Source organism: Curcuma longa, chromosome 1 (genome assembly GCF_044706935.1).
Source record: "Curcuma longa cultivar G26 ecotype Majalengka, Jawa Barat chromosome 1, ITB_CL_G26_1.1, whole genome shotgun sequence".
NCBI lineage: Eukaryota > Viridiplantae > Streptophyta > Magnoliopsida > Zingiberales > Zingiberaceae > Curcuma > Curcuma longa.
In genome coordinates, this window is record NC_133861.1 from 9,285,556 (window position 1) to 9,310,902 (window position 25,347).

General features: G+C 36.4%; 3 protein-coding genes and 2 pseudogenes across 4 annotated transcripts; 2 read left to right on the forward strand and 3 right to left on the reverse strand.

Moving 5' to 3' along the window:
- Window positions 1–270: 270 nt before the first annotated feature.
- LOC141836834 (SUN domain-containing protein 2-like) lies at window positions 271–5,495 on the reverse strand. Of its 2 annotated transcripts, none has more exons than XM_074724301.1 (3): window positions 5,433–5,495; window positions 3,884–5,051; window positions 271–762 (listed from the first exon to the last, which is right to left on the reverse strand). In XM_074724301.1, the coding sequence occupies exons 2-3, from the start codon at window positions 4,982–4,984 to the stop codon at window positions 469–471; spliced, it is 1,395 nt and encodes a 464-aa protein (XP_074580402.1). In that variant the 5' UTR covers window positions 4,985–5,051; window positions 5,433–5,495; the 3' UTR covers window positions 271–468. The 2 variants fall into 2 exon arrangements, with proteins under 2 accessions (XP_074580402.1, XP_074580411.1); XM_074724310.1 differs by having other exon boundaries at window positions 3,884–5,096; window positions 5,433–5,478.
- Window positions 5,496–9,578: 4,083 nt separating this feature from the next.
- On the forward strand, window positions 9,579–10,205 carry LOC141837665 (uncharacterized; annotated as a pseudogene).
- Window positions 10,206–11,528: 1,323 nt separating this feature from the next.
- On the reverse strand, window positions 11,529–12,625 carry LOC141847512 (serine/threonine-protein kinase-like protein At5g23170; annotated as a pseudogene).
- A 3,929-nt stretch (window positions 12,626–16,554) lies between these two features.
- On the forward strand, window positions 16,555–19,218 carry LOC141812002 (putative disease resistance RPP13-like protein 1). Its single transcript, XM_074700094.1, has one exon. The coding sequence runs from the start codon at window positions 16,563–16,565 to the stop codon at window positions 19,023–19,025; it is 2,463 nt and encodes an 820-aa protein (XP_074556195.1). The 5' UTR covers window positions 16,555–16,562; the 3' UTR covers window positions 19,026–19,218.
- Window positions 19,219–21,061: 1,843 nt separating this feature from the next.
- LOC141811993 (uncharacterized) lies at window positions 21,062–24,505 on the reverse strand. Its single transcript, XM_074700081.1, has one exon. The coding sequence runs from the start codon at window positions 24,470–24,472 to the stop codon at window positions 21,071–21,073; it is 3,402 nt and encodes a 1,133-aa protein (XP_074556182.1). The 5' UTR covers window positions 24,473–24,505; the 3' UTR covers window positions 21,062–21,070.
- Between the last annotated feature and the right edge of the window lie 842 nt (window positions 24,506–25,347).

The window sequence follows — 25,347 nt, forward strand, 5'->3', positions numbered from 1 at the left end:
ACATATTTGATCTTTTGTCAAATACAACCTTTGCAACTTCTAGTAGCTTCTCAGTCAGGTTCACATGAATACTAAGGTCGAACATAACAACATTCTCTTGTTCAAGACCATTTAGGCTGCACTATTGTATCTGAAGATCTCACAAGGCAAGGTTGGCACCACTGAATAGAAAACAAAGGGAGACCGTTTATGTTCTATCGCAACAGCATCATAATCTACCAATCTGATGTCAGCTAGGCTACAATTTAGTCAGTTAATAACACTAAAAGCTTAATGGAAATGACATACTCGATAAAGAACTACAGTTAGTTACAACTATTCGCACAATCATGTGTCTCACTCAACGTTTAGTGTAGTCGCTACTGCCTCTAGAAAGACCCAAGTGGTGAAGACTGAAGTCACTGTTACAGACAAAGAAGTACAACAGAAGGTTCAGCTGAGCTCAAAACAAGAACTAGCACATGCTTACTAGCGCATGGTTGCTGGTGAGCTGGGTTCATAACCATGAACCCTGAACCGATAGATGCAAGTTAGAGCTGAGTTCCCATGATTGGAGGTGAAGTCAAATCGAACCATGTTAACTACGCCACAGTCGGTTGTCTCGACATTGTAGGTTTGTGCGTTACTCTTCTCTAGGTCGTAGGAGAACTCAGTTAAGATGGAAATCTTCTTGGCATTGCTGGACGGATCATCATCAGGTGATTCAAACCAGCCAGATACCCGGCAATCTTTAGGGGCACTTGACATGTCGTAGGCAACATTCTGCATATCATACATTCAAGGAGGAGCATCAGGAATCATGTTGCAGCCAAAAATGTAACATCGCACAAGAGATCAACTATGCATTTGCATCTAGTAGGGTGAGATTTATTGCCTTAAAGATACAGAAGGCATAACAGAGTTGACCATCAAATTAGAAGCTTAAAGGAACATGAGGTTGCATTTGAAAGAACAAAGCAAGCTATATATATGATTGAATATAGATTTGCTAAAATATTTGAGAACAATAATGAAAAATATAATTTAACAAATATACGCTCATAATGATAATATCCACCTGAAGCCTCAAACTCAAAATATAACCTCTTCAAAATTAGAAGCTTCCTTGGCACTTGGTCTGTTGAACGAGGATACTGATAGGAGAGGGATATGTAATAGTGTACTGGTGTATTAACCTCTTCAGTAAAAATATGAGCATTTTACAGTCCCCTTTTTACCAAAAATATAAATTTAAGAATTCAAAGGTGCATCCATGCTAGTACTATGGGTTATTGGATTTAATCGAGTGTAGACCCTGCTGGGCTATGTTTTACACGTTAAGGATACCTCATAGCATTTCCAGATTTTACTATGGAACCAATTAACATATACTTGGTCTGCATTTTCTCTCCATTTCTTAACTTTCCAATTAATAATAATGCTCCTAAATTTATCCAAGTTTCAATTCACTGGCCATGCAATAATAGCTTGCTTATTCCTTGTATTTCTAGAGTTGTTACATTGGCTATCATCTGTTTCTGTCACAATCGGTAGCTAGATATTTAACCATAAACCTTCTAAGCAACTTAATTTGGTTGATTTACAGAATTCTTATGTCACATTCCCTGTTTCCTTTGAATACCTAATCTGAACTTGTACTTTCTCTCATCTGAATACCACACATGTTCACAAATTAAAGGTAAAAGGATTTACAGACAGGTATAGCACAAAAGAATATGAAATCAGATCAGAAAGAGATTACTCCAAAGGGAAATCACGGATTCAAGAATAGGCAGATCAGAAAAAGAGTACCGTAGTCAAAGAGAAACCATGGGCTCAAGAATAGGCTTAGAATGGACCTGAAAGAGCAAACAATCCCAATTAGTTATTGCTCCTAGTGCCTCCTGAGTAATCATCAATCTCTCTTGCGATCTCCCAGATCACCAAGATTTGATATGCTCGCAATCTCCAAATGTGGTGCACCTCCTCCTATGAAGTTGTCTTTGGATAAAAAAACAAAAATACCCTAAAATATTCACCTAATTGCTGTTTAAATACAATCTGAACACTAGACTTGACTAGTCTCCACTTAGCACTAGGTTGGGCTTAAGTTGTGCTCTAGAATGAGTTTGCTGCTTAAATACAATCTGAACAGTAGACTTGACTAGTCTCCACTTAGCACTAGGTTGGGCTTAAGTTGTGCTCTAGAATGAGCTCTTACCTAAATCATGGCTCCAATTTAAAGGTCTCACATCCACAACTCTATGCAGCTATGCTTCACAAACAAACCCATCAAAATATAATTTCAGTCCTCCAACTTGATTAAGCATCAATGTGAAAATCTTCCATTACTTGCATGTTGGAGAAACCTAATTTGGACAAAAAAATAGTTAATGTAAAATTGAAATTTTAGTGATAGTTTATACATGATTTTTTTAGTTAATCCTTTCTCTAAGTGCATCTTAACATTCACGTAATTTGAATCCTTGGCTTTATTCCCCAACAACTAAATGTATATTTTAACTTGTTCATTTAATCGCTCAGCAGAGAACAGATATAGGAATTAGGCATTGCGATACAAAAGAAACCACAATAAAGGCTAATTTTATGTATTATCATAATTGCTTCAGTTTATAAAACCTGACTAACAGATGACTAAATTTTACAAATGCTTCAATCTGGCACCATATAGCCAACAAAACATGTGAAGCATGCCATGACATTAAAGGTGCTTGAGCACTTACTCAGGTGCCCAATCCAGGTGAAGTGAGAAGAATCTCGAGGACCTTAGTTGCCCTTGCATAGATGCTTGCCTCATGCAACACCTAGACAAAGCATTGATTGAGGTGTTCGAGTGGTGCTATAAACTTTGCCTGACCTTTAATGCCAAGTTTTTAAAATTTGAACCTCCACTTCAGTAGTATGGCATGCATGGGTCTATGCAAATATAGAATTTAGGCTCACTGAGGGAGCTTGACCCAACATGAATTGACTCAATCCAAATCGTATTAGCAGATCAAATTGAATCCAACTTCGGTCTCCAAAAGTTTTTCATCTTTGAATGTTGGAACTCCCGCTCTTGCAGCGGCACTAACACCTTGTTCCCCAATAAATCAGTAAAACAACAGTTCTGTTGGTTATGTCTATTGTCAGATGAATATGCATATAAACATACGCCCTAACCCTAATTAAGAGTCGAGTTGGACTTGAAAAGCTGTAAGTTGCATATCTTAGAGTCTAGAATACTCTTATTTTAATTATGGGTGTTTCTAATGCTAGTATGTGTGTGTGTGTGTGTGTGCGTGTGTGCGAGGAGAGCTTGATGTCCTACTTCACTAGGATGAGAACCTGATTTCTCACAATCCAGTAATTTATTACTAATTGCCAGCCACATATGAGAATCAAAACATTGCGAGAAAACAAAATTATAAATGGAAATGGAAATGGTTGTATATTCTTTAAAGGGTAGCCCGGTGCACGAAGCTCTCACCAGTGCGAGGTCCCAGGGAAGGGTCGGATCATATTATGTCTATTGTACACAACCTTATCTTGCATTTTGGTTATGACTCAAACCCATGACCTCAAGGTCACATGGCAGCAACTTTACCGTTACGTCAAGACTCCTTTTCAAATGGTTGTATATTATTTCAATTTAGAAAATTAACATTATAAAGTTATACTGCCTGTGTGTGAATCCTGTACATTTACGATATATCAAGGATAGCATACTGATTGTTTACACCTAGTTCTATCTTATCATTGTGTTCTTGTAGTAACATAAACTGAAGAGGCATAATAGAAGTATGCTTTGGTAATAGAAAAGCCAGTACAATTACAAAGGACAGTTAGCAATGAAGCAAGAGCAACAAAGAAACATAAGGAAGAAAGTGGGGGAAAGACACACCTTTGAGACATGCTCTAAAGTTACAGCCTCGGGAATGATCCCTGTTCGTAGCCTAATTTCAACAAATCCACTGCTTCCTTGCAAAGAAAAACACTGCCCAGGTTCTCCAAAGCTCGGAGATAGCATCTTATGTGAATTAGCATGAACTCCATTGCGACCTGTAGCACTAGTAAACCAATTGGAACCTTTTCCAAGACTATAAGGTGTTGAGTGCCTGACCACCTTAGCCCCACCAGAAGCTAAAGCATAATCAACTCTTCCAAGACCATCAGCAGCATGCTTTTCTAGCTCTTTTTGAACAATATCACTAGCAAAAGCCCTAATTTGATCCAAGTCAAATTTCATACTTGTGTCATCCATATTTTTACTGTTCTTTAACTCAAGTATGAGTTTCTCAAATTCTTCCCTTGAGATGAGATCCATTTCATTCAATTCACCCAAAGATTTCCCCAAAGAATCAGCTTTAGATTCCAACTTCTTGAGTTGCTCCTCAAAGAATGCTCCTTTGTCTCTGACTTGCTTAAAAATTTCTTGGGTTGCGATGCTTATTTCACTCCCAATTTTCTTGTCAATTCCGTCTAACTGGATCTGTAACATCTTGGCAGTCTTCTTTAAAGATGTCTCCACTTCGGAAATTCTGCTTTCATACTCCAAAGCAGCTAAGGGAGAGTTAACATTCTCCCCAGTGCTATAAGTCCATCTCCAAATTGTCTGTCCCAACCATAATATTGAAGCAAGAAGCAAACAGTTTTTGGTAAGAATGCTCAGTACAATCTGCCATTTGGATTTTTCAGGTTTTCGTACAAGTTTCTTGCGCTGTGGAGATACCGTGGATGAAGCAACCAACCCTTTCCTCAATGTTGAATAATCTTTTGTTCTCTCAACCACAGTTTCTCCTCTTACTGTATGGTTCAGATCCTTCCCGTTCAAAACTCCATTGATTCCTCCTTTAGAAAGCCCATCAGCAGTTAATCTCTTCTCCACTGCTACCATTGTTCTCCTTCGTGCATTTGGTTTCCCATTTGCATCTAAACCTAGAGAGACGCTATTGTTAGCAACTGGCGATGCAGCAGCTACTCCAGCAGGAGTGGAAGCAGACATGGCTTCAAGATGATGCTCGTTCAATCACTACTAAGGAGATAAACCATCAAAAGTTCAGCAACACAACCTAAAAATTCAAAACAAGAGACTCCATCAGTCGATTCTCCTATCCCTGGATACGAAAGTCAAAATGAAAATTTCATTAAGCAAGAAGAAATAGAAGCTAATCACACGGGTAAACTACGAATCTTACACAAGCATTGGCAGGGGCAATTTACGTTAAAATCGATGAGAAAACACATCAAAATGCGATCTTTAAGAGAAATCAAGAACACTACCACATCAAACAAACTCGTTGCGAAAAGAACCAGCTTGAAAACCTAATCTACTGCGGCAAGAAAACCTAATCGATCAAAACATTTTTAATGCAGATCTCACAAAGCATAGCTCGGAAAGAGAGAGAACGATATGGCAAGTCAATGAACGGATCGACGAGGCAGGAAATTACCGGGGATGTCGGATCGGCGAGTCGTCGTCTCGCACCGCGACTGCAATCAAGAGGCGAGCGCCTTACGCTGGGAAAAAAATATGATATGGAAGTCACGAAATACTTAAATAATAAACTAATTTTAAAATAAAAATAAAATTGAAATAAAATATTTTTAATTTTTTTTTCTTTTTTAGATTTCAGTGTAAAAAATTAAAACGATTTAAGAAAATGAACTTCACTCACTCATCCCAAATAATAATTAATTTTTTTCTTTATTTAACCTTCGTTTTTTCCCTCGCCTCCTCCTCCCAAACAGACTGCTTCAATTTTGACAAAGCATAAGATGCCACGTGGCACGTCATCGCCGCTATAGGTAAAGTTGGACAATATAGATTCGATCCAAAACTCTATTTGAAAAACATGATATGTAATAGAAATAAAATTTAAAACTATTATAAAAATGATTTATTAAAATATATTAAAAGTAACTTATTTTAATAGTAAATATAATATTTAAATAATTTTATTTTAAAAATAATTTAAGATGTAAAATTATTTATTTTTTCAAATTAAATTATTTTAAAATAAATAGTTTGTATACATATAAGTTGATTTTGTTAAAAATAATTTTATATTTTTAAAATTACTTTTTAAATATTTTCTCTTGTAATTTTCTTGGAAGTGCTATCTCATGTAAACTGGCTAAGCATGATTTAAGATTTTTTTATATGTTTATGTCACAACAAAAGGAGCTTTTTTAAATATTATTTGTTGATGTGCTTTGTAATTTCCACTCGGACATATATTGACCGGACAGAGATTGAAGATAAATTATAGAAATATACTCGGGAACATCCCGAAAAAACATTTCCATCTGGAACCTTCCTGGAAGGACGTGGCAGCCAATCACTTGGGTACCTCCTTGAGTTTTTAAAAATTCTATCTAAAACATTTCATACCAATCATAAATTCATTATTTTTCTTTATATATTTTTAATATTGATGATAATTCCAACCGTATTTGACTTGGAGATAGGAGATCTATTGGAATACGATCATATGCTATGTTGGATTCAGATCGAAAATAGAAAGATGCGGTAGTGCAACAAAGGAGAGTGAGGCCACATCACTTTTGGTGTTGATCCACTTTAATATGAGCAATGATATGCAGTATAAAAAAAATATAGTATGAAATTAATATGACATCTCCATTAAAAAAATACTCGTTTGGGATAAAAAATAATAATAAAAAAGGATTCACGAACAAGAGAACTATATAAAAAAATTACTTTATTGATACATATTAAACATGATACTCTAAAAAACTCTCCAATATCATTCTTTTATAAAATGTGATTTATTTTAAAAATCTTAATATACCATTTCAAACTATTATTTTTAAATAAAAAATATTAAAACAATCTACTTGGAATTTGGCTTCCAAAAAATGTTTAGTGTTACTAACTTATAAAGAAACTCCTAAATTGATGGCGCTATAGTTGGATCCCCTTCTCTTTTCTTTTCTTCTGTAAAAAAAATGAAATTCATCATCTTAACAACACCACACGGTCGCCCCATGATGGATCCCCTTCTCTTGATATAATACTTTTTGTTTATTTGAAAGGATGAATAAAGTAGATTAAAAAAAATAGTAGTGGAAAATGACCACGGCCAACTGGCCAAGGCTTCTGACCGCGCACCTCGTGGTGCCATAAGACCTACTTTGCCCACCATCTCGCGGCCGTGATCTCTTCGCAAGCTCGACATAATTTTGACGGTTTAGATGAGAAATTCAAATTGAAAAAGGAAGGAAAATTATTTCCATTCGATTCTGAATGCATAAAAAAATTGAAGAAAAATGAAAAAACTTTCCACATCTCTTCCACACTTCAAAAGGAGGAAAACTCCAAAGTAGCTGTTCTTAGTTAAACTTTGAACAATTTAATTCTTCATTAGCAAATTAAGTGAACCATAGTTCAACCTAATTTCCTTTTTCTCTATCTCTTAACTCCATATTTAAATATACTTCCTAATACCATGGGAATGATTCCCAATCAAACTTAGAAAGCTCTAGACGCATATTTCAGATCCACTTCCCACTACAAAAATAATCATGATTAGCGGTCGAATTTTCGATCGCTAAAATCGCTAAATCCGATTAATGATCGATTAGCGATCGATAAAAAATTCATAAAAAATTTATCATAATTACTTAGAATATCGGTCGCTAAAATTAGCGATCGATTTCAATTCGGTCGTTAAAATTAGTGACTCATATTTCAATTTGGTCACTATTTTTAGCGATCAAAATAACGACCCATATTTCGGTCATTAATTTTAGAGATCGAAGTTGTATTCGATCGTTAATTTAGAGACTGATCTAAAAAATCGATCGCTAATTTTAGCGATCGAAAAAATTCGCTAATCGTTATATTTAGCGATTGAATTAAAATTTTGATCGTTAATTCTGTCGTTAATATTTTAAAAAAATTATTATTATCCCATAATTATATACCATCAATATTAAAACTCTTTCTCATATGATCTATATTTGCAATCCACATTTAAATTACATATCACAAATTTATTTAAATGATAAAAAATAATAATTTTTATTGAATACAAACTTGTTAGAATTATAACAAAAATAATTTTTGAAATGAAAAGATCAAACAGAAAATAACAATTATTTTATTTTCTCAAACTAGAGCTACATAGGGATCACGTACAACTTCGATTAGATCCCGTGCTTGCAGTAGTTCTCTGTCACAGTCTCGTTGACTCAGCGATAGAGAAGAACCGAGGCTTCCACCATGCGAAATACTGCTCGTTGACTCGGTGATAGAGAAGAGCTGAAGAAAAATAACATCAATTAGATAATTTTGCTGCAAAACAAAACTCAAGAAAAATGCTGTAAAAGAATGAGAGTTCGACGTAATTCAACAACTAAAAATACTCAGTAATTTCAACTTACAAGTCAACAAAAGTATACCAAAAATAAAAAATCAAGATTATTTTTAGCGATCGAATGCGGTTCGATCGCTAAAATAGTGATCGAATTATGGTTCGATCGTTATTTTTAGCAATCGAATTGTGATTCAGTCGCTAAATTTCGTTAAAATTCGTCCAACTCTAAAATTAGCGATTGAATATAAATTTGATCGTTGTTTTAGCGATTGATATCTTAACTTTAGTTGCTATTTAGCGGAATTATAATCGATCATTAATTTTACAACCGATGATAATTTAGTCATTAATTTAGCGATCGAATTATAATCGATCGTTAAATCTTTAATTTCGATCGCTAAATTAACAATCAAATTAGATTCTATCGCTAAATTTATTATTATTTATAATTATTTGCTATTTATGATTATTTTTTAGTGTCCTTAGTCTTTGACGACGAACTCAGCATGTTTGACTATCTACAGTCACTTTCCATGATGCAGCGACGTAGTCACAGAAGCATGTTAGTCCCTCTGAAACTACTATTTATGGAGACGGTCGTCAGACACATTCACTTCAAAGTCAACAAAACCACTGGCTTTATCTGTCATCAAACACTTTGATAATGGAGATGCCGATGCCCATTGCCCACGAGGTGGCAGCGATTCCTGCAAACCAATAAAGGCTCTGCTCATAAATTGCTGCTGCATGAGGAGAGCTGCGTGTCAGTGAGATTAATTATATAATCTGTAGACACGTTAATGACACTGCTAATTGCAGTTGCTTAACTTTTTTCTGCGCGGGACGTACGACTGGAAAGCTTTATTGCGGTTCTCTTTGTTTCCATAGGCGTAATCTCCTACAGTCAATGGCGTAGGTTAGTATTAATCATGCATCAACAGTTAGTCAGTACTGAGAGTTGAAATATAGATCAAGTGGATCGAGGCGAAGAATTGTTTAGAACCAAAATGTCAGGAGGATTTAGAGAAAGTCAATATAAAAGATTCGCTGGTTCTTAATTAATAAAAACATCAATAGGCATGCTACATGCATGCTGTGATGTTGTCTTTGATGGATTTAGATTGGCATGTTTTACGTCTTGAGTTTCCCCAAAAAAAAATTGAGAAAATTTAATAAAATAAATATACTTAGAATTGCCGCCCCGGCTGCGGCTTATTAAAATGCCGTCCCCTGCTCACCTTGAGGCGACGATCGATCATGGAAGAAATGGCGTGGATCTCCAGAGCCTTCGCCTCTGGTCCTAACGAATCCCTCGCCCGCGACCAACAGAACTTCCTCTCCTCCGACTTGCCGACCGTCACTCAGTACTCCTCCTACGCCGCCCTTCGCCGGCGGAACCCCCTTGCGCCCGCCTTGGCGATCAGAGTCTCCAAGAAGTCCAAGCGGAAGCCGCGCGGGGGCGAGGCTAAGCTGTCACCGATCACGTACATCAGAGCTGACCCCGCCAACTTCCGGGAGATGGTGCAGCTTGTCACCGGACTGATCTATCTCGAGCCGTCGTCGGACTCGCCGTCTCCAGCTCCAATGACGTCTGAGCCAGCGCGCAGCCGCAGTCACTGCTGCCGACACTCGACACGTCATCCTTGTTGCTTAACCAGGTTGCCGGCGATGCATTAAGGCCGCCGCCGGTTTCCCACCCGCTGCTACCGGTACTTCCGACGGCGCTCGAGCCTTGGGGCGTTATGTACAGGTAACAGCTGTTAAAACGAGACAGATAACATCTGGTTGTTTGGGCCGTTCGAAGCGTCCGATGAGTATCGGAAGGTGGAGATCGAGTCTCCTCGTAACTTTATCCCGTTTTATTCTGTTGTTACGGTTATGTAACACTTGTAACTTCTTTTTATATATATATAATTGGTACTCTTTAATCAAGCTTGTTCAGTATAGCTCAATTTAATTTTGTTAAATTGTTAAATAACATAAAGGATAGATGTTTTAAAATATATAAGAGCTATGATATTTTGCCAATTTTATATTATAATAAAAATGAACATTCATAGCGTTGGGCATCCAAGAATTCTATGCTTTATTGCACCCTGTCTTCGAGTCCTAATCTTTTTACAAAAATCGGATTATATTATAGAGCCATTTTATATTACTGAGTGTATGTTGTTTTTAAAGAAAAAGTTAATTATTCTGTGATTTATAAAGCATCTTATTTGATTGTGAATATAATAGAGATGCAACTTCTGTACTTCAACAACAACAACTAAAATAAAAGGGCACCCATCTTATCTAACCCACCCATTTTGTACTATATGACTCAACCAGTTTAATTTATTTGTCAAATTTGACTAGACCAACTAGCTTACTCGACCTATAGCTATTTAAACCAACTGACCTACCTAGCTAGATTACCTAACCCACTTGGACCGCTCAATGTTCAACTTGCCTAGATTACTAACTTATTTTCCCACTCGAGCCAATTGATCACAAGCATAACACTCATAAATTTACTGTTAAGGTGTGAGGATGAGGTCCAATTCACGTTAGTTCAATGCTTGCGAGATCTTTTAATATTTTAGATATATATAAACTTATTTCATTTAGATATTATTAAGTTTTTAATTCAAATTTAAATTTAAAATTTTTACATTTTAAATTTATTTGAGTTTAAAATTTTTTTAATTTATTGAGTATGTTGATAAGAATTTTATTGATTTTATTTATTTATTTAAATATATAAATATTATTTATTTAATTTAATTAATGTTCAAATTTATTATTGAAAAATATAAATAAAATTCTATCAAATTAAATATAAAATTTATTTACGAACGTTACCGCTTACTTCAAAACGACAAACTACGACAGTAAAGTTTGTGGGCGAGAGCTTTGAATTAAGAAGGTCCAGATCACTATGGTCTCTGCTAGAGTAGTTGGGAGATATTGTTTAAATACGACAATGACAGTTGACGAATATCGGAGCCAATTATGAAAATGATAAGTAGAGATATTCTGCTGGTTGGTTTATTGATTCATAGTTCTGAATTCGCCACGACAATTTTGATCGTAATATTAATTACTTTAAATAATTTAGTAAAATCAATATTTGATTTTCTAGCTCCAACACTTCTCTATTTAACGTAAATAAAAAGATATACATATATCTTCAGTATTAATTAACTCACATACTTTGCACAGTAGTCATGCCACTGCCGGAGATCCATAATCATTGATTCTCTCCACCATCGACCAGGTGATCTCTGCACACACACGATCCTTGTAGTCGTGCCCACTCTTTTCTCTGCACACCTCCTCCACGCTCGGACACATCCCTGCACTTTCTCCGACACCTTATTCCTCACGCAGCCCCACACCGGCCACGCCGTCAGCCCTTCCACCACCCCCAGAAGCTCCCCCACCACTTCCCCCATCGCCGGTCTCCTCTCCGCCTTCTCCGACACACATTTCAAGGCCACTCTGAGCATCCTACCAACCGGCCTCCTCATGTACTCCGGCAAGGCCACTCTATCGTCGTAAATTCCGGCAGTCCGATCAGCTCTCACCATCCGCAAGACCCACGCGACGATCGAAGAAGGATCCCGCTCCGCGTCCATCACCTTGCTCGAGCTGATGAGCTCCAACAGCACCACCCCGAAGCTGTACACGTCGTTCTCGGGGCCTAATTTCCCGGACTCCGTGTAACCGGGATCCATGTAGCCGATGGTGCCGGCGGGCTGCGTCACCGAGGGGTCGCCGCCGCTGCCATACCTCACCGCGAGGCCGAAGTCGCAGAGCTTGGCGTTCCATTTGCCGTCTAGCAACACGTTGGCCGACTTGACGTCGCGGTGGATGACCGCTGTCGTCGGCCAAGCCTCGTGGAGGGAGAGGACGGCGCGGGCGATTTGGAGGGCGATGGTGCCACGGCGGGGCCACGTCGGCGGAGTCGGAGAGGAGTGGAGGAGGTCGTGAAGGGAGCCATTGGGCATCAACTCCATGACGAGGAGCTTGCTCGTAGAAGTTTGACGACTGAACCCCACGAAATCGACGACGGAGATTGGATTCCCAAGCGAAGCGAGTAGGTCGACCTCGTTGTTTAGTTTGGTGTGGTTATCAAAGGATTGGATTCCTCCCCATGGCTTCTTGACTGCAATGCTCCGCCCGTCTTTGAGCGTGCCTCTGTAGACACTTCCATGGCTTCCTTTCCCAATCAACTGCGAGGGATCAAAGCTTTTAGTTGCGTCTTCGATTTCCTCGTAGCTGAACTCCTTCATTCTTCTTTAACTATTCGATCCCTTTAATTTGTCGTCGATGAGTAGTGCTTTCCGAAAGCTGGGGAAGAATAAAGGTCGAAAGGGGAGAAAATAATTAATAATAAAGAAGGCTAAAGCAGAGGCATCTATCTACCTTGTGAGCTGCCAAAGTGGAAGAAGATCATCAGAGATGCCAACTGCTCGATCTTTTCTTTGGCCCCTCCATATTGATCAGTTTTACTATGCAGAATCTCTTGTTGAATTTTGCATTGACTAATTAAATTGGGTCATGATGAAGAATGTCTTTGTCATTTCTGTATCGTATTAATACATACAGCTGACTTGATCACTGACTCAGCCAACCTATTGAAAAGTACTAACAACTCCTATATATATAATTGGCTCATGATCACTACTGTTTGTTTGATTGTTTCTGATATTTATGATGATTAGAGAATGTTGATTACGAAATAACAGCAGCTAGAACACTGATGGGTGCGCAGCACTTAGTCACCTAATCAAAATAGCGACTGCGCAAATTAATGATTGAGGCCTCGATTCATATATTCAATATCGATCCATTAACAAATTTAAGTAGTTGTCCGATTCATCATTCATAGTGGAAAGACAGAAAGAAAGAAAGAAAGAAAGAAATTAACGTCCCATTAATTTAGTGGATAAGATATATATATGATAAAGATTTCATGTGAGAAATCAATACTCAATTTTTATCTGTGGATGATTTTAGTCATGATAAAGTCTGATTAAAATTCAAAACAAAAATATAAAGTCATAATTTTACACTTTATGTTTATATATATATCTATTTAATTAATTTACATTTTTTAAAAACTCTTTTTACTTGTCAGTATTATTTATTTTTCTTACCCCCTTTAATATTTTTTCTATTGTAATTAATTTAGTTGTATGGTATTTCTATTGTATGTTTTAAGCACTTTATGTTTTTATTATATGATGGTAATATTTCATTTCTATTTTATAGGGGATAAAAATATAAAATTAAATATACTGTCAGGGGTTACATAAATAAATAAATAAATAATGATGTCATATATAGACATACAAGAAAAATCTCATGACGTGACCTGGTGCTATGTTATTATACCTAGAAAAAATTATCTAATTTTGCATTGGGATTAAAATCTATATACTTTTATAACAAGAAAAGAAAATTAACATATAAACTATTTTCTGATAAGAAAAATAGTGTAATAATGGAGAAATAACTTGATTTAATCTATTTTTCTTTAAAAAAAAATCTATTTTTCTTACTAAACCCTGAACACTTATTAAAGCTTTGTTTTTAAGGTTCGATGAGAAAAAAGAGAGAGTACACACAAATTGAAAAGTATAACACTTTATAAATTTGCATGCCAAAATGAGTACTCATTTTGACAGGCTCTTAGAAAAAAAAAGAAAAAAAAACCTACCTATAAATTTTAAAACAATATGAAAATAAAATTCTTAAACACTGATATAGAAAAAAATTACAATTAACAAGTAAGATATAATTGATTGTCAATTATATCTCATGCACAAAATTCTCTCTCTTTTTAAAACTATCTCAATATTTTGTACAAATTCGATCTTTGTTTTTCTATAAAATAGATTCAATATATACAGTGTTCCTTAATCAAGTATATTTGTTAAAAAAATATAATGTTTCTTTCTCCATTTTGATTTATTAAATAAAACAAAACAATCACCGTGAATTTGTTAAATTCTGATGTATGAAAACAGGTAAGTACAAAAAAAATAAGCGTGGTTTTTTAATAATATTTTTTCAAAGTTAATTAGTCAATTTTTTTTTATAAAAAATATCTATTCCAATATGTATAAAATGAAGATGACAAATGATCTCAATCATTACTGAGTTGGGCTTCTGACCTAATTAAATTAAATAAAATCGTAAATTATATTACCAAATTAAGATAAATAAACATTGTAAATAAAATTGAAATTATGCAATCTTTTATAGCACTATAAAAAATAATCATAAATAATGACAAATTTAGCAATCGAAATTATATCAGTCGTTAATTTTGTGATTGATATTATAACTCGATCGTCAAATAGCGGCCGATCCAAATTCGATCGTTAATCTACGATCGAAATATATTTTGATCGCTAATTTAGACACCAATAATCAATTCGATCACTATTTTAGTGATATAAATATACATTCGGTTGTTAAATATTGATATGATGGGGAATAGTTCAAAATTTAGTGACCGAATCAGGTTGGTTAGGTCGCTAACCGGTCCAATCACCCTAACTGGTCCAGTTGCATGCTTTAGCGATTGAACTCATTGACTTGAGCAGAGTAATTAATTCCTCCCCCAAGTAAGCAGATGCTTCAGTAACTGTATCAATGGAAACATCAAAAAGCTTCATGAAATCTTACGTTAGATTAGGAAGATTTATGATAAATTCATTGAAATAGTAGAATCTAACGTCGTTCAGTTTTCTTTCACAAGACATGATGGAGAGCATGGGGAGTATGCATCCATATATGGTGATCATTGTTGAATATCTCTAGCCTTAGCCACATGATGTTTAATGTTATGTGCACTCAATAGCGGACTTAGAAATTTGTCCGGGCTAAAATATTTTAACAAAAAAAATTATCTGAGTTATAATAGAAATTATTTTTTAAATAAAATTTTCACTTGCCTTTCTCTTTCATCCTATGCAACTTTGGATGGTCCCGGACTAAAGCCTGAATAGAAATATATGTGGCTCTGCCCTTGTGTGCACTGAGTTTTTTTTTCATGTATCATACATATGACACTAGCTCTAACTTTTTTCATTGTTTTATTTGCTATAAGATTAGATGATGATATATTTTTATTATTTAGAAATTGATTATATCGTATCATTTGAATATTGATTGTATATTTTAAATATTGTTGGTATCATTTAGATATATATTATATCATGTGGATGATGTATCATTTGGATATTGTATCGTTTGAATATTATTTATTTGATATGACTTGTATATATAATAAATATGTATTTTGAATGTGAATTTTAATATACAATATGAATTGTATGTAAATAAAATATAAAAATAGAGGAGTTCTGGTGAAATTTATTAAATAATAACGATTGAATTAGCGATCGAAATCCTATTCGATCGCTAATTAGCGACCGAAATAGAATTTTGATTGTTAATTTAGCCATTGAAATCCAACATAGATATAGCAAAATTTTTTAATAATACTGACGAAATTAGCAATCGAAATCTTATTCGATCGCTAAATTTAGAAATCGAATGAGATTTCGATCGCTAAATATGATTACGATGAAATTTTTAATAATTTTTTTGTTAAATGAATTTAATGACTGATTAGCGATCGAAAATTCAGTCCCTATATGTTATTATTTTTGTCGTGGAGGTCTAAATCATCTTAAATCAACAACGATAATAATTTTTTTTAAGAATCCCAAAATCATATTATTGAAATTTTTTATGAGAAATTTGTGTCTATTTTATTAACATGACATGGTCATTTATTAGTGTGAACAAAAATAATAATTTACTTTCCAATATAGGCGAGATCGATAATATTAATTAAAAAAAGTTTCTTGTCACAATAGACTCTCGTTATAAATTTGTGACAGAAATCTGCACCGTTCGATTTTAAAGTTAAGATTAAATCTAGACTGTAGATTGAATGAGTGATATGCATTAGGGTTTAGGGTTTAAAATTTAGGGTTTAGGGTTTAGGGTTTAGGGTTTAGGATTTAGAGTTTAAGATTTAGAGTTTAGGAGTTTAGCGATCGGCCGTTGATTTTTATTATCATAACATGAGTTAGGGCTTTATTGTGATAATTCTAGTCTCAAGGGTTAAACTGGAATTAACTCGTTACGGATTAAAAGCAAAGGGAAGCAGTCGAATTCAATGGCAGTCTTCTTGTTGACTTGGAAGTTGGGGCAAGAATGGAGGCCGCTGCTGCCATGGCGACTGATTTCGGCGCTTCGATCCGGTCTCTGTTCGAGCGATTTCTCACCTGGCCGCTGTCCTCCGATCCGCCACCTTCTGTCCAAGCAGATTTGGAAAAGCTGAAGACGATCCTGCATCGGATTCACGCGGTGCTATACGACGCAGAGAGGAGGGAGATCCAGTACAAGACCGACCAGCTCCGACTGAAGGAGCTCAAGGACTTAGCCCACGACGCGGAGGACGTCATTGACGACTACAATTACCACACACTCCGGTCCCTAGCGGAGGATAAGGCTTCTCACAAGAGGAAGCGAGATGAAGAGGTACTCGTTGACTTGAGTAATTCCTCCCCCAATGGAAACGTCGAAAAGCTTGCTGAAATCGCAGGTCAGATTAGGAAAATTTTTGATAAATTCACTGAAATACTAAAATCTAGCGTTCAGTTTTCTTTCACCCGACATGATGGAGAGCATCTAATCGAGGGGAGTAGGCATCCGCCAGTCACCAGTTCGATGGTAAATGAATCTTGCATCCTTGGAAGAGAGAAAGAGAAAAAAGAGCTGATCAATTTCTTCCTGTCTGAGAACAGAGAGGAAAATGTTTCTGCTATTTGTATCTTCGGTATCGCGGGCAAAGGGAAAACCACACTCGCTCAGATTGCTTACAACAACGATCGGGTGTGTAAACACTTTGATCGAAAGGGTTGGGTTTGGGTTCCCCGGCATTTCGACATCACAAAGTTAACCAAGTCAGTCCTCGAGGCTGTTACTGTAAAAGCATGTGGCCTTACTGAGCTCAACACGCTGCAGCACGCTCTGAAGAACGAACTGTGGCAGAAAAAAGTGTTGCTTGTCCTCGACAACGTGTGGGATGTGTCAAGTAGCAATTGGGAGTCCTTTCTCATGCCATTTGTTGATGCAGAAAAGGTAAGGATCGTTATAACTACGAGGAACAAAGAGGTGACCAAGAACACGCAGAGTCAACCGTATCCATTTGATGAGCTGCCCGCTGCTGAGTGCTGGTCTTTGTTCACGCAGTATGCATTTGGCGGTCAGAATTCAAGCGAAGCAAATTTGTGCGAAATTGGCAAGAAGATTGTTCAGAAGTGTGACTGTTTGCCGTTGGCCATCAAAGCTCTTGCATGCCTTCTCCGGAACAAGACAGAAGCAAAATATTGGGATGAAGTCTTGACAAGCGAGATATGGGAATTAGAGAACGAGAATGAAATCCTGCCGGCTCTTATGTTGAGCTACAAGTACTTGCCAATCCATCTGAAGCCTTTGTTCTTGTTTTGTTCGATGTTTCCCAAGGGATATCTGTTTGAGAAGGAAGAGTTGGTGAGGCTTTGGATGGCACACAATTACATCCAGCCTAGAGGCTGTAAAAGAGTAGAAGATGTTGGTCAAGAGTGCTTCAATGAGTTGAAGGAGAGATCTTTCTTTGATGTTGTTGCCAAAACTACAAAGTACAAAATGCATGGCATGATCCATAGCCTAGGGCAATCAATTGCAAAAAAAGAATTCCAGGCAGTACTGAGCAAGCACCATGCTGATATCTCAGATGAAGTTCGACACTTGTATGTGAAAGGCAAGGGGGAAATAGTAGACTCCCTCCACTTCCATAAACCAAATGCCTTGCGAACATTGTTATACGAATGTCTTGATGCTGTTGTTCCAAGAATTCCAAGGGTGTCAAAGCTGAGGTGTTTGCAACATGTATTTACCGATTCAAGCCATGAATCAGTTTGTTCTTATCTTGCTTGCCTCATTCACTTGCGCTACCTTCGAGTGTACAACAAAGAATTTGAACGGTTCCCAGAATCCATTCGAGTGTACAACAAAGAATTTGAACGGTTCCCAGAATCCATATGTCAGCTTTACAACCTGCAGAGCTTGATCCTTGACTACTGTGGAGATCTCGAAGAGCTACCTGGCGGTATAGGGAATCTTGTTAACCTCCGTTACATTGGACTCTCGAGTCTGAATATCACAAGACTTCCTGATTCAATTTGTCAGCTATCCAACTTGCAAAAGTTAAAGTTGAATGACTGCAGAAACATTAAAGAGCTACCAAGTGGTATCAACAATCTTTTTCACCTTCGCGAACTGGTGCTTTGTCAGATGGACATAAGTGAGTTACCGGATTCAGTATGTCAATTGACGAACCTACAAGTTTTGGAACTGAGTGGTTGCTGTAACCTTTCTAGATTACCAAGAGACATTGGAAATCTTTCCAATCTTTACACCCTTGAAGTCACTGATACTGAGATCCAAGAACTGCCTGAATCCATCTGCAGGCTGTCTAAACTCCAGAAATTGAGTTTGTCTGGTAATTGGAATCTGGAAGATTTACCCAGCAATTTTGGAGAACTTGCTAGCCTCCGTTACCTTGAACTAAATGATGTTGGAATAAGAACGCAGCCGAAATGCTTATCTGACCTCTCCCTACAATATTTGAGATACAAAGCAGCATATTGAGTTCAGAGAAGAATTGACTAGTAAAATCTCATAATAAAGGCAAAAGTGCATTCTTGCCACATGAACCTGCAAATTGACTGTCAAATTTCTATCCTCCACTAGCCGTCAGTGTGTGTTTATCAGGTAGATGTAGATGTAGTGGTGCAGAGTTTTCAGTATGTGTTCTCTCATAATGTACAATTGGATTGATATATGTATTCTGTCATAATTTCATTTTCAGTAGATGTTGAAAATACCATAATCTAATTTATTTATTGGATAAATTCAGAGAACAACTTAGGCACTGAGAAATCTTGAAATTGAGAATACTAAATTATTTGATTGTGTAACAGATGATGCAACATATGCTCCCATATATTTTTCATCACTGTTTTCAACAACAGACCAGATTGGGTAATTCCACTAGCTAACCTGGAGACAGAAATCCAATCGGTCCAGTTTTATCAATATCGCAATCTCATTCACTACAAAAATAATCACATTTAGTGATCGAATTTTCGATCGCTAATCGATCGTTAAATCATATTAACGACAAAAAAATACAAAAAATTTTATCGTAATTTGATTTAGCGATTGAAATTGAATTCGGTCTTGACTAATTAACGACCGAATCCAAAATCTGATCGCTAAATTTAGTGACCGAATCTAAAATCGACCGTTAAAATTAACGATCGAATGAGATTTTGATCGTTAAATTTAACGACCGAATTAATTTCGGTCGCTAAATTTAACGATTGAAATTAGATTCGGTCATTAAAATTAGCGATCGATTTTAGATTCGATCGCTAAATTTAATCGAGTTACCGGGTTCAGTATGTCAATTGACGAACCTACAAGTTTTGAAACTGAGTGGTTGTTGTAACCTTTCTAGATTACCAAGAGACATTGGAAATCTTTCCAATCTTTACACCCTTGAAGTCACCGATATAAGATACTTCTTGAGCATTAATTCTGAATTATCATCATTTAATTACAATTTATAAACTAACATCTAGTCAGAGCAATAAAAATTTTTACTCTCTATGTCAATTTGGAGGATCCGTATATTCATCCCACATAGTGTTTAATTTCCAAGAATAGGACTGGAATTCTCCTCTGTCAAGGTGATGGTAGTAAAATATCTTTCTCAACAACTCCTCTTTTTTTTATAAAAATGATCAAAAATAATTAATTCTCTTAATTATAAATAATTCATTATCTCTTATTTTAATAATTATTTTATTATATTTAATCTTATTAAAGTTAAATTTATATATATATATATATTTTTATTTTTTATTTTTAAAATATTTAATTTAAAATATTTAACTTCAAGTGTTTCATATTTAAACTTATGTGTTTTTTTTATCAAAATGTGTCTAATTTATCAAAATAATATATCTGTAAATAATATTTATCATATAGTAATGTATCTCATCCATAATTAATGTAACAAAATAGCTAATCTTTGATGTAGACCGACCCTAATGAAGTGTGCTCCTTCATGGGTGGCTGCTACCTTATACCACTGAATGATCAAATGGTGGATAAAATAACGAAGTATTCCTGCCAACGTTAATGGTATTGCAGCCGAATTCACTCAAAGTTCACTGAAGTTCCATGTTGCAGCTTCTTTGATAAAAGTGGCTGTCGTAGAAACCCACAAAGTTATGGCAGAAAGTCATCCACACATTGTTAAGTTGTCAAATGCGTACACTTTAAATGAAAAAAAACCTAACTACTTGAAGTAGGGAATCTTTCAGAGTACACCAAACTGTCAATGGTGCTCACCAATCACACAGAATTAAACTAAAAGCAACACTCTTAGGAAAGCATGAGTATTAAAAATTCTTCAACAAACACTCACCTCAAGGAGCCACTTTATATGTGAAAATAATGAACACTCTACTTAAGGTGTAGCTGGCTCAAATGAGTCTTTGGAAGGAATACGGGGTGACCAACACGGAAGAGCCTGGGGAGGAGGCAATGGCAGCGGTGGAGGCAATATGCTATGAACCTGGGGGAAGTAAGCAAACGGTACAAAAGTATGGTCCGACTGCTTATGCTCACAGGTAACTATCATTAGGTGCCTGCTGATATTCAAAACTCAGCTTATTCAATTTTGACAAGTGAGCAATGCTCCTGGGAAGCACCGCTATTCCGACTTCAGACAGTTCAAGTTGGCGAAGGTTCACAAGGTTTTCAAAACCGCTGGGTAACTCTTGAAGATTGCTATTACCATTCAGATTCAGTTTTCTTAGCTGAGAAAGCTGACATAGTGATTCAGGTAACTCCCGAATACGTGTCTCTGTAATTTCAAGTTGATTGAGATTTGAAAGGTTCCCAATGCCACTGGGTAACCGAGAAAGCTTGTGGCAACCATTCAAGTCCAGCATTTGCAGGTTAGGCAGCTGACATAAGGATGAAGGCAATTCTGTTACTGCAGTGTCTGAGAGTTTAATGCGGCACAGGTTAGTAAGATCTCCAATATGACTGGGTATTCTGAAAAATCTTGTACATCCATCTAACTCTAGGGTTTGCAAATTCCATAATTGACAAAGCGATAGAGGTAATTCTTCTATATGTGTTCCAGAGAGTATAAGGTGATGGAGGTTATTCAGTGCTCCAATTCCACTAGGTAAGTTAGAGAGATTTCTGCAACCATTCAACTTCAGAGTATGCAGACTTGATAGTTGACACAACGATTCAGGAAGACCACAGATGTTTGTATGGGATACTCCAAGATAACGTAACTCAAGAAGTTCACCTATGCCACTTGGTAATTCTACAACCATACTGTGGGAAACATCTAATCTTAGAAGCTTGGACAAGTGACAAACTGATTCAGGGAGTCTTTGGATTTTTGCATAAGTAACTTGAATGGACTGGAGGTTGGTAAGATGCCCAATAGTGTTTGGTAACTCCACAAGCATTTTGCAATCATTTAACTTCAAGGTTGACAGTTTCTGTAGGTCAGAAATAGATTCATGCAGACCCTTGACACTTGTTCCAGAAAGCCCAACATAATGAAGATTGGTGAGATTTTGAATTCTGAAGGGAAGCCCGGTGAAGTTTCTGCAATAATCCAATATCAAGGATTCTAAATTGAACAGCTGAGAAACAGACTCAGGCAACCTTTCGATGCTAGATTCAGAAATTGCTAGACATTGCAGATTCAAGAGATTGCCTAATTCATTTGGCAACTCTCTTAACATAAAGCATTTATTCAAAATCAGTGTTTGGAGGTTATAAAGTTGGCACACAGATGTAGGCAGGATTACAATGGACTTATCACAAATTTGAAGGTGGCGCAGGTGAATGAACTTTGAATACATAATTGATGATGCTTCGACTTGTTTCAAGGTTGCCTCCTGATTTGTTGTGAAGTCTCCAGAGTAACCATGGATTTTCAACACCAAGGCCCTCAAGTATGACATTGTCATGTCTGATGGAATTGACAGAAATTGGGGCAGTGTACCATCTAAACTTTGGCAAAAGAAAGTCCGCAAGTTCTTTTTTACTTCAAGATAGGAGGATTTATGTGTTCTCTTACAGCTCAACACATATAAATGACAAACTTGATCAGAAATAGTGTCCATGTCTCCCTGAATAGGAACACATTCTCCTTCTGACATCAACTCTGAAAGATTGTATATCAAATCATGCATAATGAATGTTCCATCCCAGGATTTCTCAAAGAATGACATCCTATGTAACTCGTCAAAGTAGCGGCATGCAATATCTTCAACTCTGTTACTGCCCTCAGATGCAATATACTGTTGTGCCATCCATAATCTCACTAACTCATATTTTTCAAACTTGTAGCCTCTGGGGAACATTGAACAGAACAGGAAACATGGTTTCAGATACTTGGGCAAAAGATAGTAACTTAATTCAAGAGCTGGCAATATTACATTTTCAGTTGAGTCCCATAATGTACTCTCCAAGGCATCTACCCATGTCTGCTTATTAGTTTGATAGCTGAGAGTGCTGCCAAGAGTTTTCAAAGCCAAAGGCAATCCCTTGCACTTTTGAATAATCTTCTTTCCAATTTCGACTATTTCAGCTTTTTGGGGATTGTCACCTCTGTAAAATGAACGAGCACTAAGAAATGCACACTCATGGAACAGATCCCAGGATAAGTCTAGTGGCAAGACATCCAAATGAAAAATTTTGCTAAGCTTCCACATGTTTTCATCCCTTTCACTCCGTGAAGTGACGATAAACTTAACCATTCTAACACCACATAAGATAGCCTGCAAAGTTTCCCACAGACTTGGATTTAGGTCTTCAATATTATCCAGCACAAGCAGAAGTCTTTTGCCAGCCAGTTTGCTCTGCACAATTGTTTGAAGATCATTTGGTTCTTTTTCATCACAAGATTTTCCAGTTATGGAGCTCAAGATAGCCTTAGATAATCTTGTGACACTGGAATCATCGCCGGCATGAATCCATCCTCTTGCGCTGAAATGTTCACACACCACAGGATCATTATATACCAACTTAGCTAGTGTTGTCTTCCCAATACCTGCCGTTCCAACTATTGAGATCATGGAGAACTTACTTCTCCTGCGTCCATCTGTAAATGCAAAACAGTTGGAACTTGCATCAAAGAGTAACCACTGGATGATGTTCTCTTTGTCCTGATCCCTTCCAAATATCTTGTTGGTTAGTGATGAGTCCTCGCTGTCGCCAATAAAGCAGTTCTTGTAATCATCATCTATGAGACAAAGAGCTTCGGTGTCCTGTGATACTGCAGTTTCCGTAACACTGCTTATTGGATCTGAAGATTCTGGTGAGATGACTTGAGATCTCGCCCTCAGCAAATTGCTGTTTGTAGGCTTGACTGACGAATCAGAGGACTCCATTCCCGTCATTAGGATTACGAACTCTCGGAAATTTTTTTCAGTTACAAAAAACCCGCAGGATCGAGATGAGGTTCCCGGAAACAGCTGCTTTCCTCTTGTCAGGAATTTATGGAGAGAGACATTGAGGTTTGTGAGATCTAAGCTTTTTTTGCCGGGCTGCCCGACTTGCTGGGGTTTCCGGCCATTTGAGATCTCACCAAATAAGTATCTCATATTCACGATCCTTTCGAGAAGGTCAATAGGGATGTCGAATCTGATGATACGTGAACAGACAGAGCTTATGGAAATCACCTGCTCCCCATCCTTAGGATGAATAGATCTAAGGTTTCTCAGATGATCCTCTACTTGGAATCGCGTCATGTCGTACAGACGCTCTTCCACAAGATCCTCAGCATCAACAGCCACAGCTTTGAGCTGCTTCAACCACTGGTTGATGGATTGATCTCCCATCTTCCGCTGCTGCTCCTTCGCTTCGTACACCAATTCTTTGATATCTTTCAGATTTTGGATGACATCTTCTGAGCTGATGATTGATGAGCTAACGAGGGCATGCAGCTTGCTCGTCGCTGATGCGATGAGGGAGAAGAGCTCGCTAGCCATCGAATGATCTCGAGCGTTCCGTCTGATTTGGCGAAGCTGGACAAGGGGAAGAAAGCAAGAATCGAGTAGCGTGCAAGGGAAGACTCGCGAAGTAAGTCCTCGGCATCTCCAACGAGGAAGCCTCGATAGGAAGTAATTGCTAAAATCATCTCCAACCATAAAATCTATTTTAATATATTTTCAACATTAATTTAGTGTCATTTCAATATCAATTTTTTTTCAACTCCAACTAATACACATCATTTCCTACACTAAAAAAATATTCTTTAGAATATTCTATTTTTTCATTTTATAATTTATTATTCAAAATACATATTAATTTTAATTTACTATTAATTTATTAAATATTTTTATTATGATCATAATTATTATTAAAATTAATAATTTATGATACATAATGACTAATTTTTATAATATTATATTTTTAATTACAACAAAATAAATATTAATACTTTCCTTCTTTTTATACTATTATTTATAATATATAAAATTTATAAATTAAATTAATTTATTCAAAGAACTTCAAATAGATACTTGCACCATTTTGATGCAAATGAATATGGTGTTGCATTGTTCATTTGCACCATTTTAATGCAAAATTAAAGGTATCGATTGGAAAATAATTTGTGCCCCTTTTATACCAAATTAGTGTAAAGGGGTATCAGTTGCCGATGCTAAAAGGAAGCGGCTGATTTTAGTTGGGCCCACATGGTTTCCCAAATCCCAACGGACGCGATATTTACCAACTGGTATAACATAATATATAATTGGACAGCTGTCTTGGTTTGCTAAGATTTTCATTATACAAAAGGAAAAAAAATATTTAAAATATAAAATTTTAATATAAAAAATAAAAATTTGATATATCTTATTTA

Excerpts from the sequence above, each read along its gene's own strand:
- LOC141836834 (XM_074724301.1), bottom strand. The coding sequence starts at position 4,984 with ATGTCTGCTTCCACTCCTGCTGGAGTAGCTGCTGCATCGCCAGTTGCT. Across the intron at positions 763-3,883 it reads CTTTAGAGCATGTCTCAAAG|AATGTTGCCTACGACATGTC; the intron begins GTGTGTCTTTCC and ends TATGATATGCAG.
- LOC141812002 (XM_074700094.1), top strand. The coding sequence starts at position 16,563 with ATGGCGACTGATTTCGGCGCTTCGATCCGGTCTCTGTTCGAGCGATTT.
- LOC141811993 (XM_074700081.1), bottom strand. The coding sequence starts at position 24,472 with ATGGCTAGCGAGCTCTTCTCCCTCATCGCATCAGCGACGAGCAAGCTG.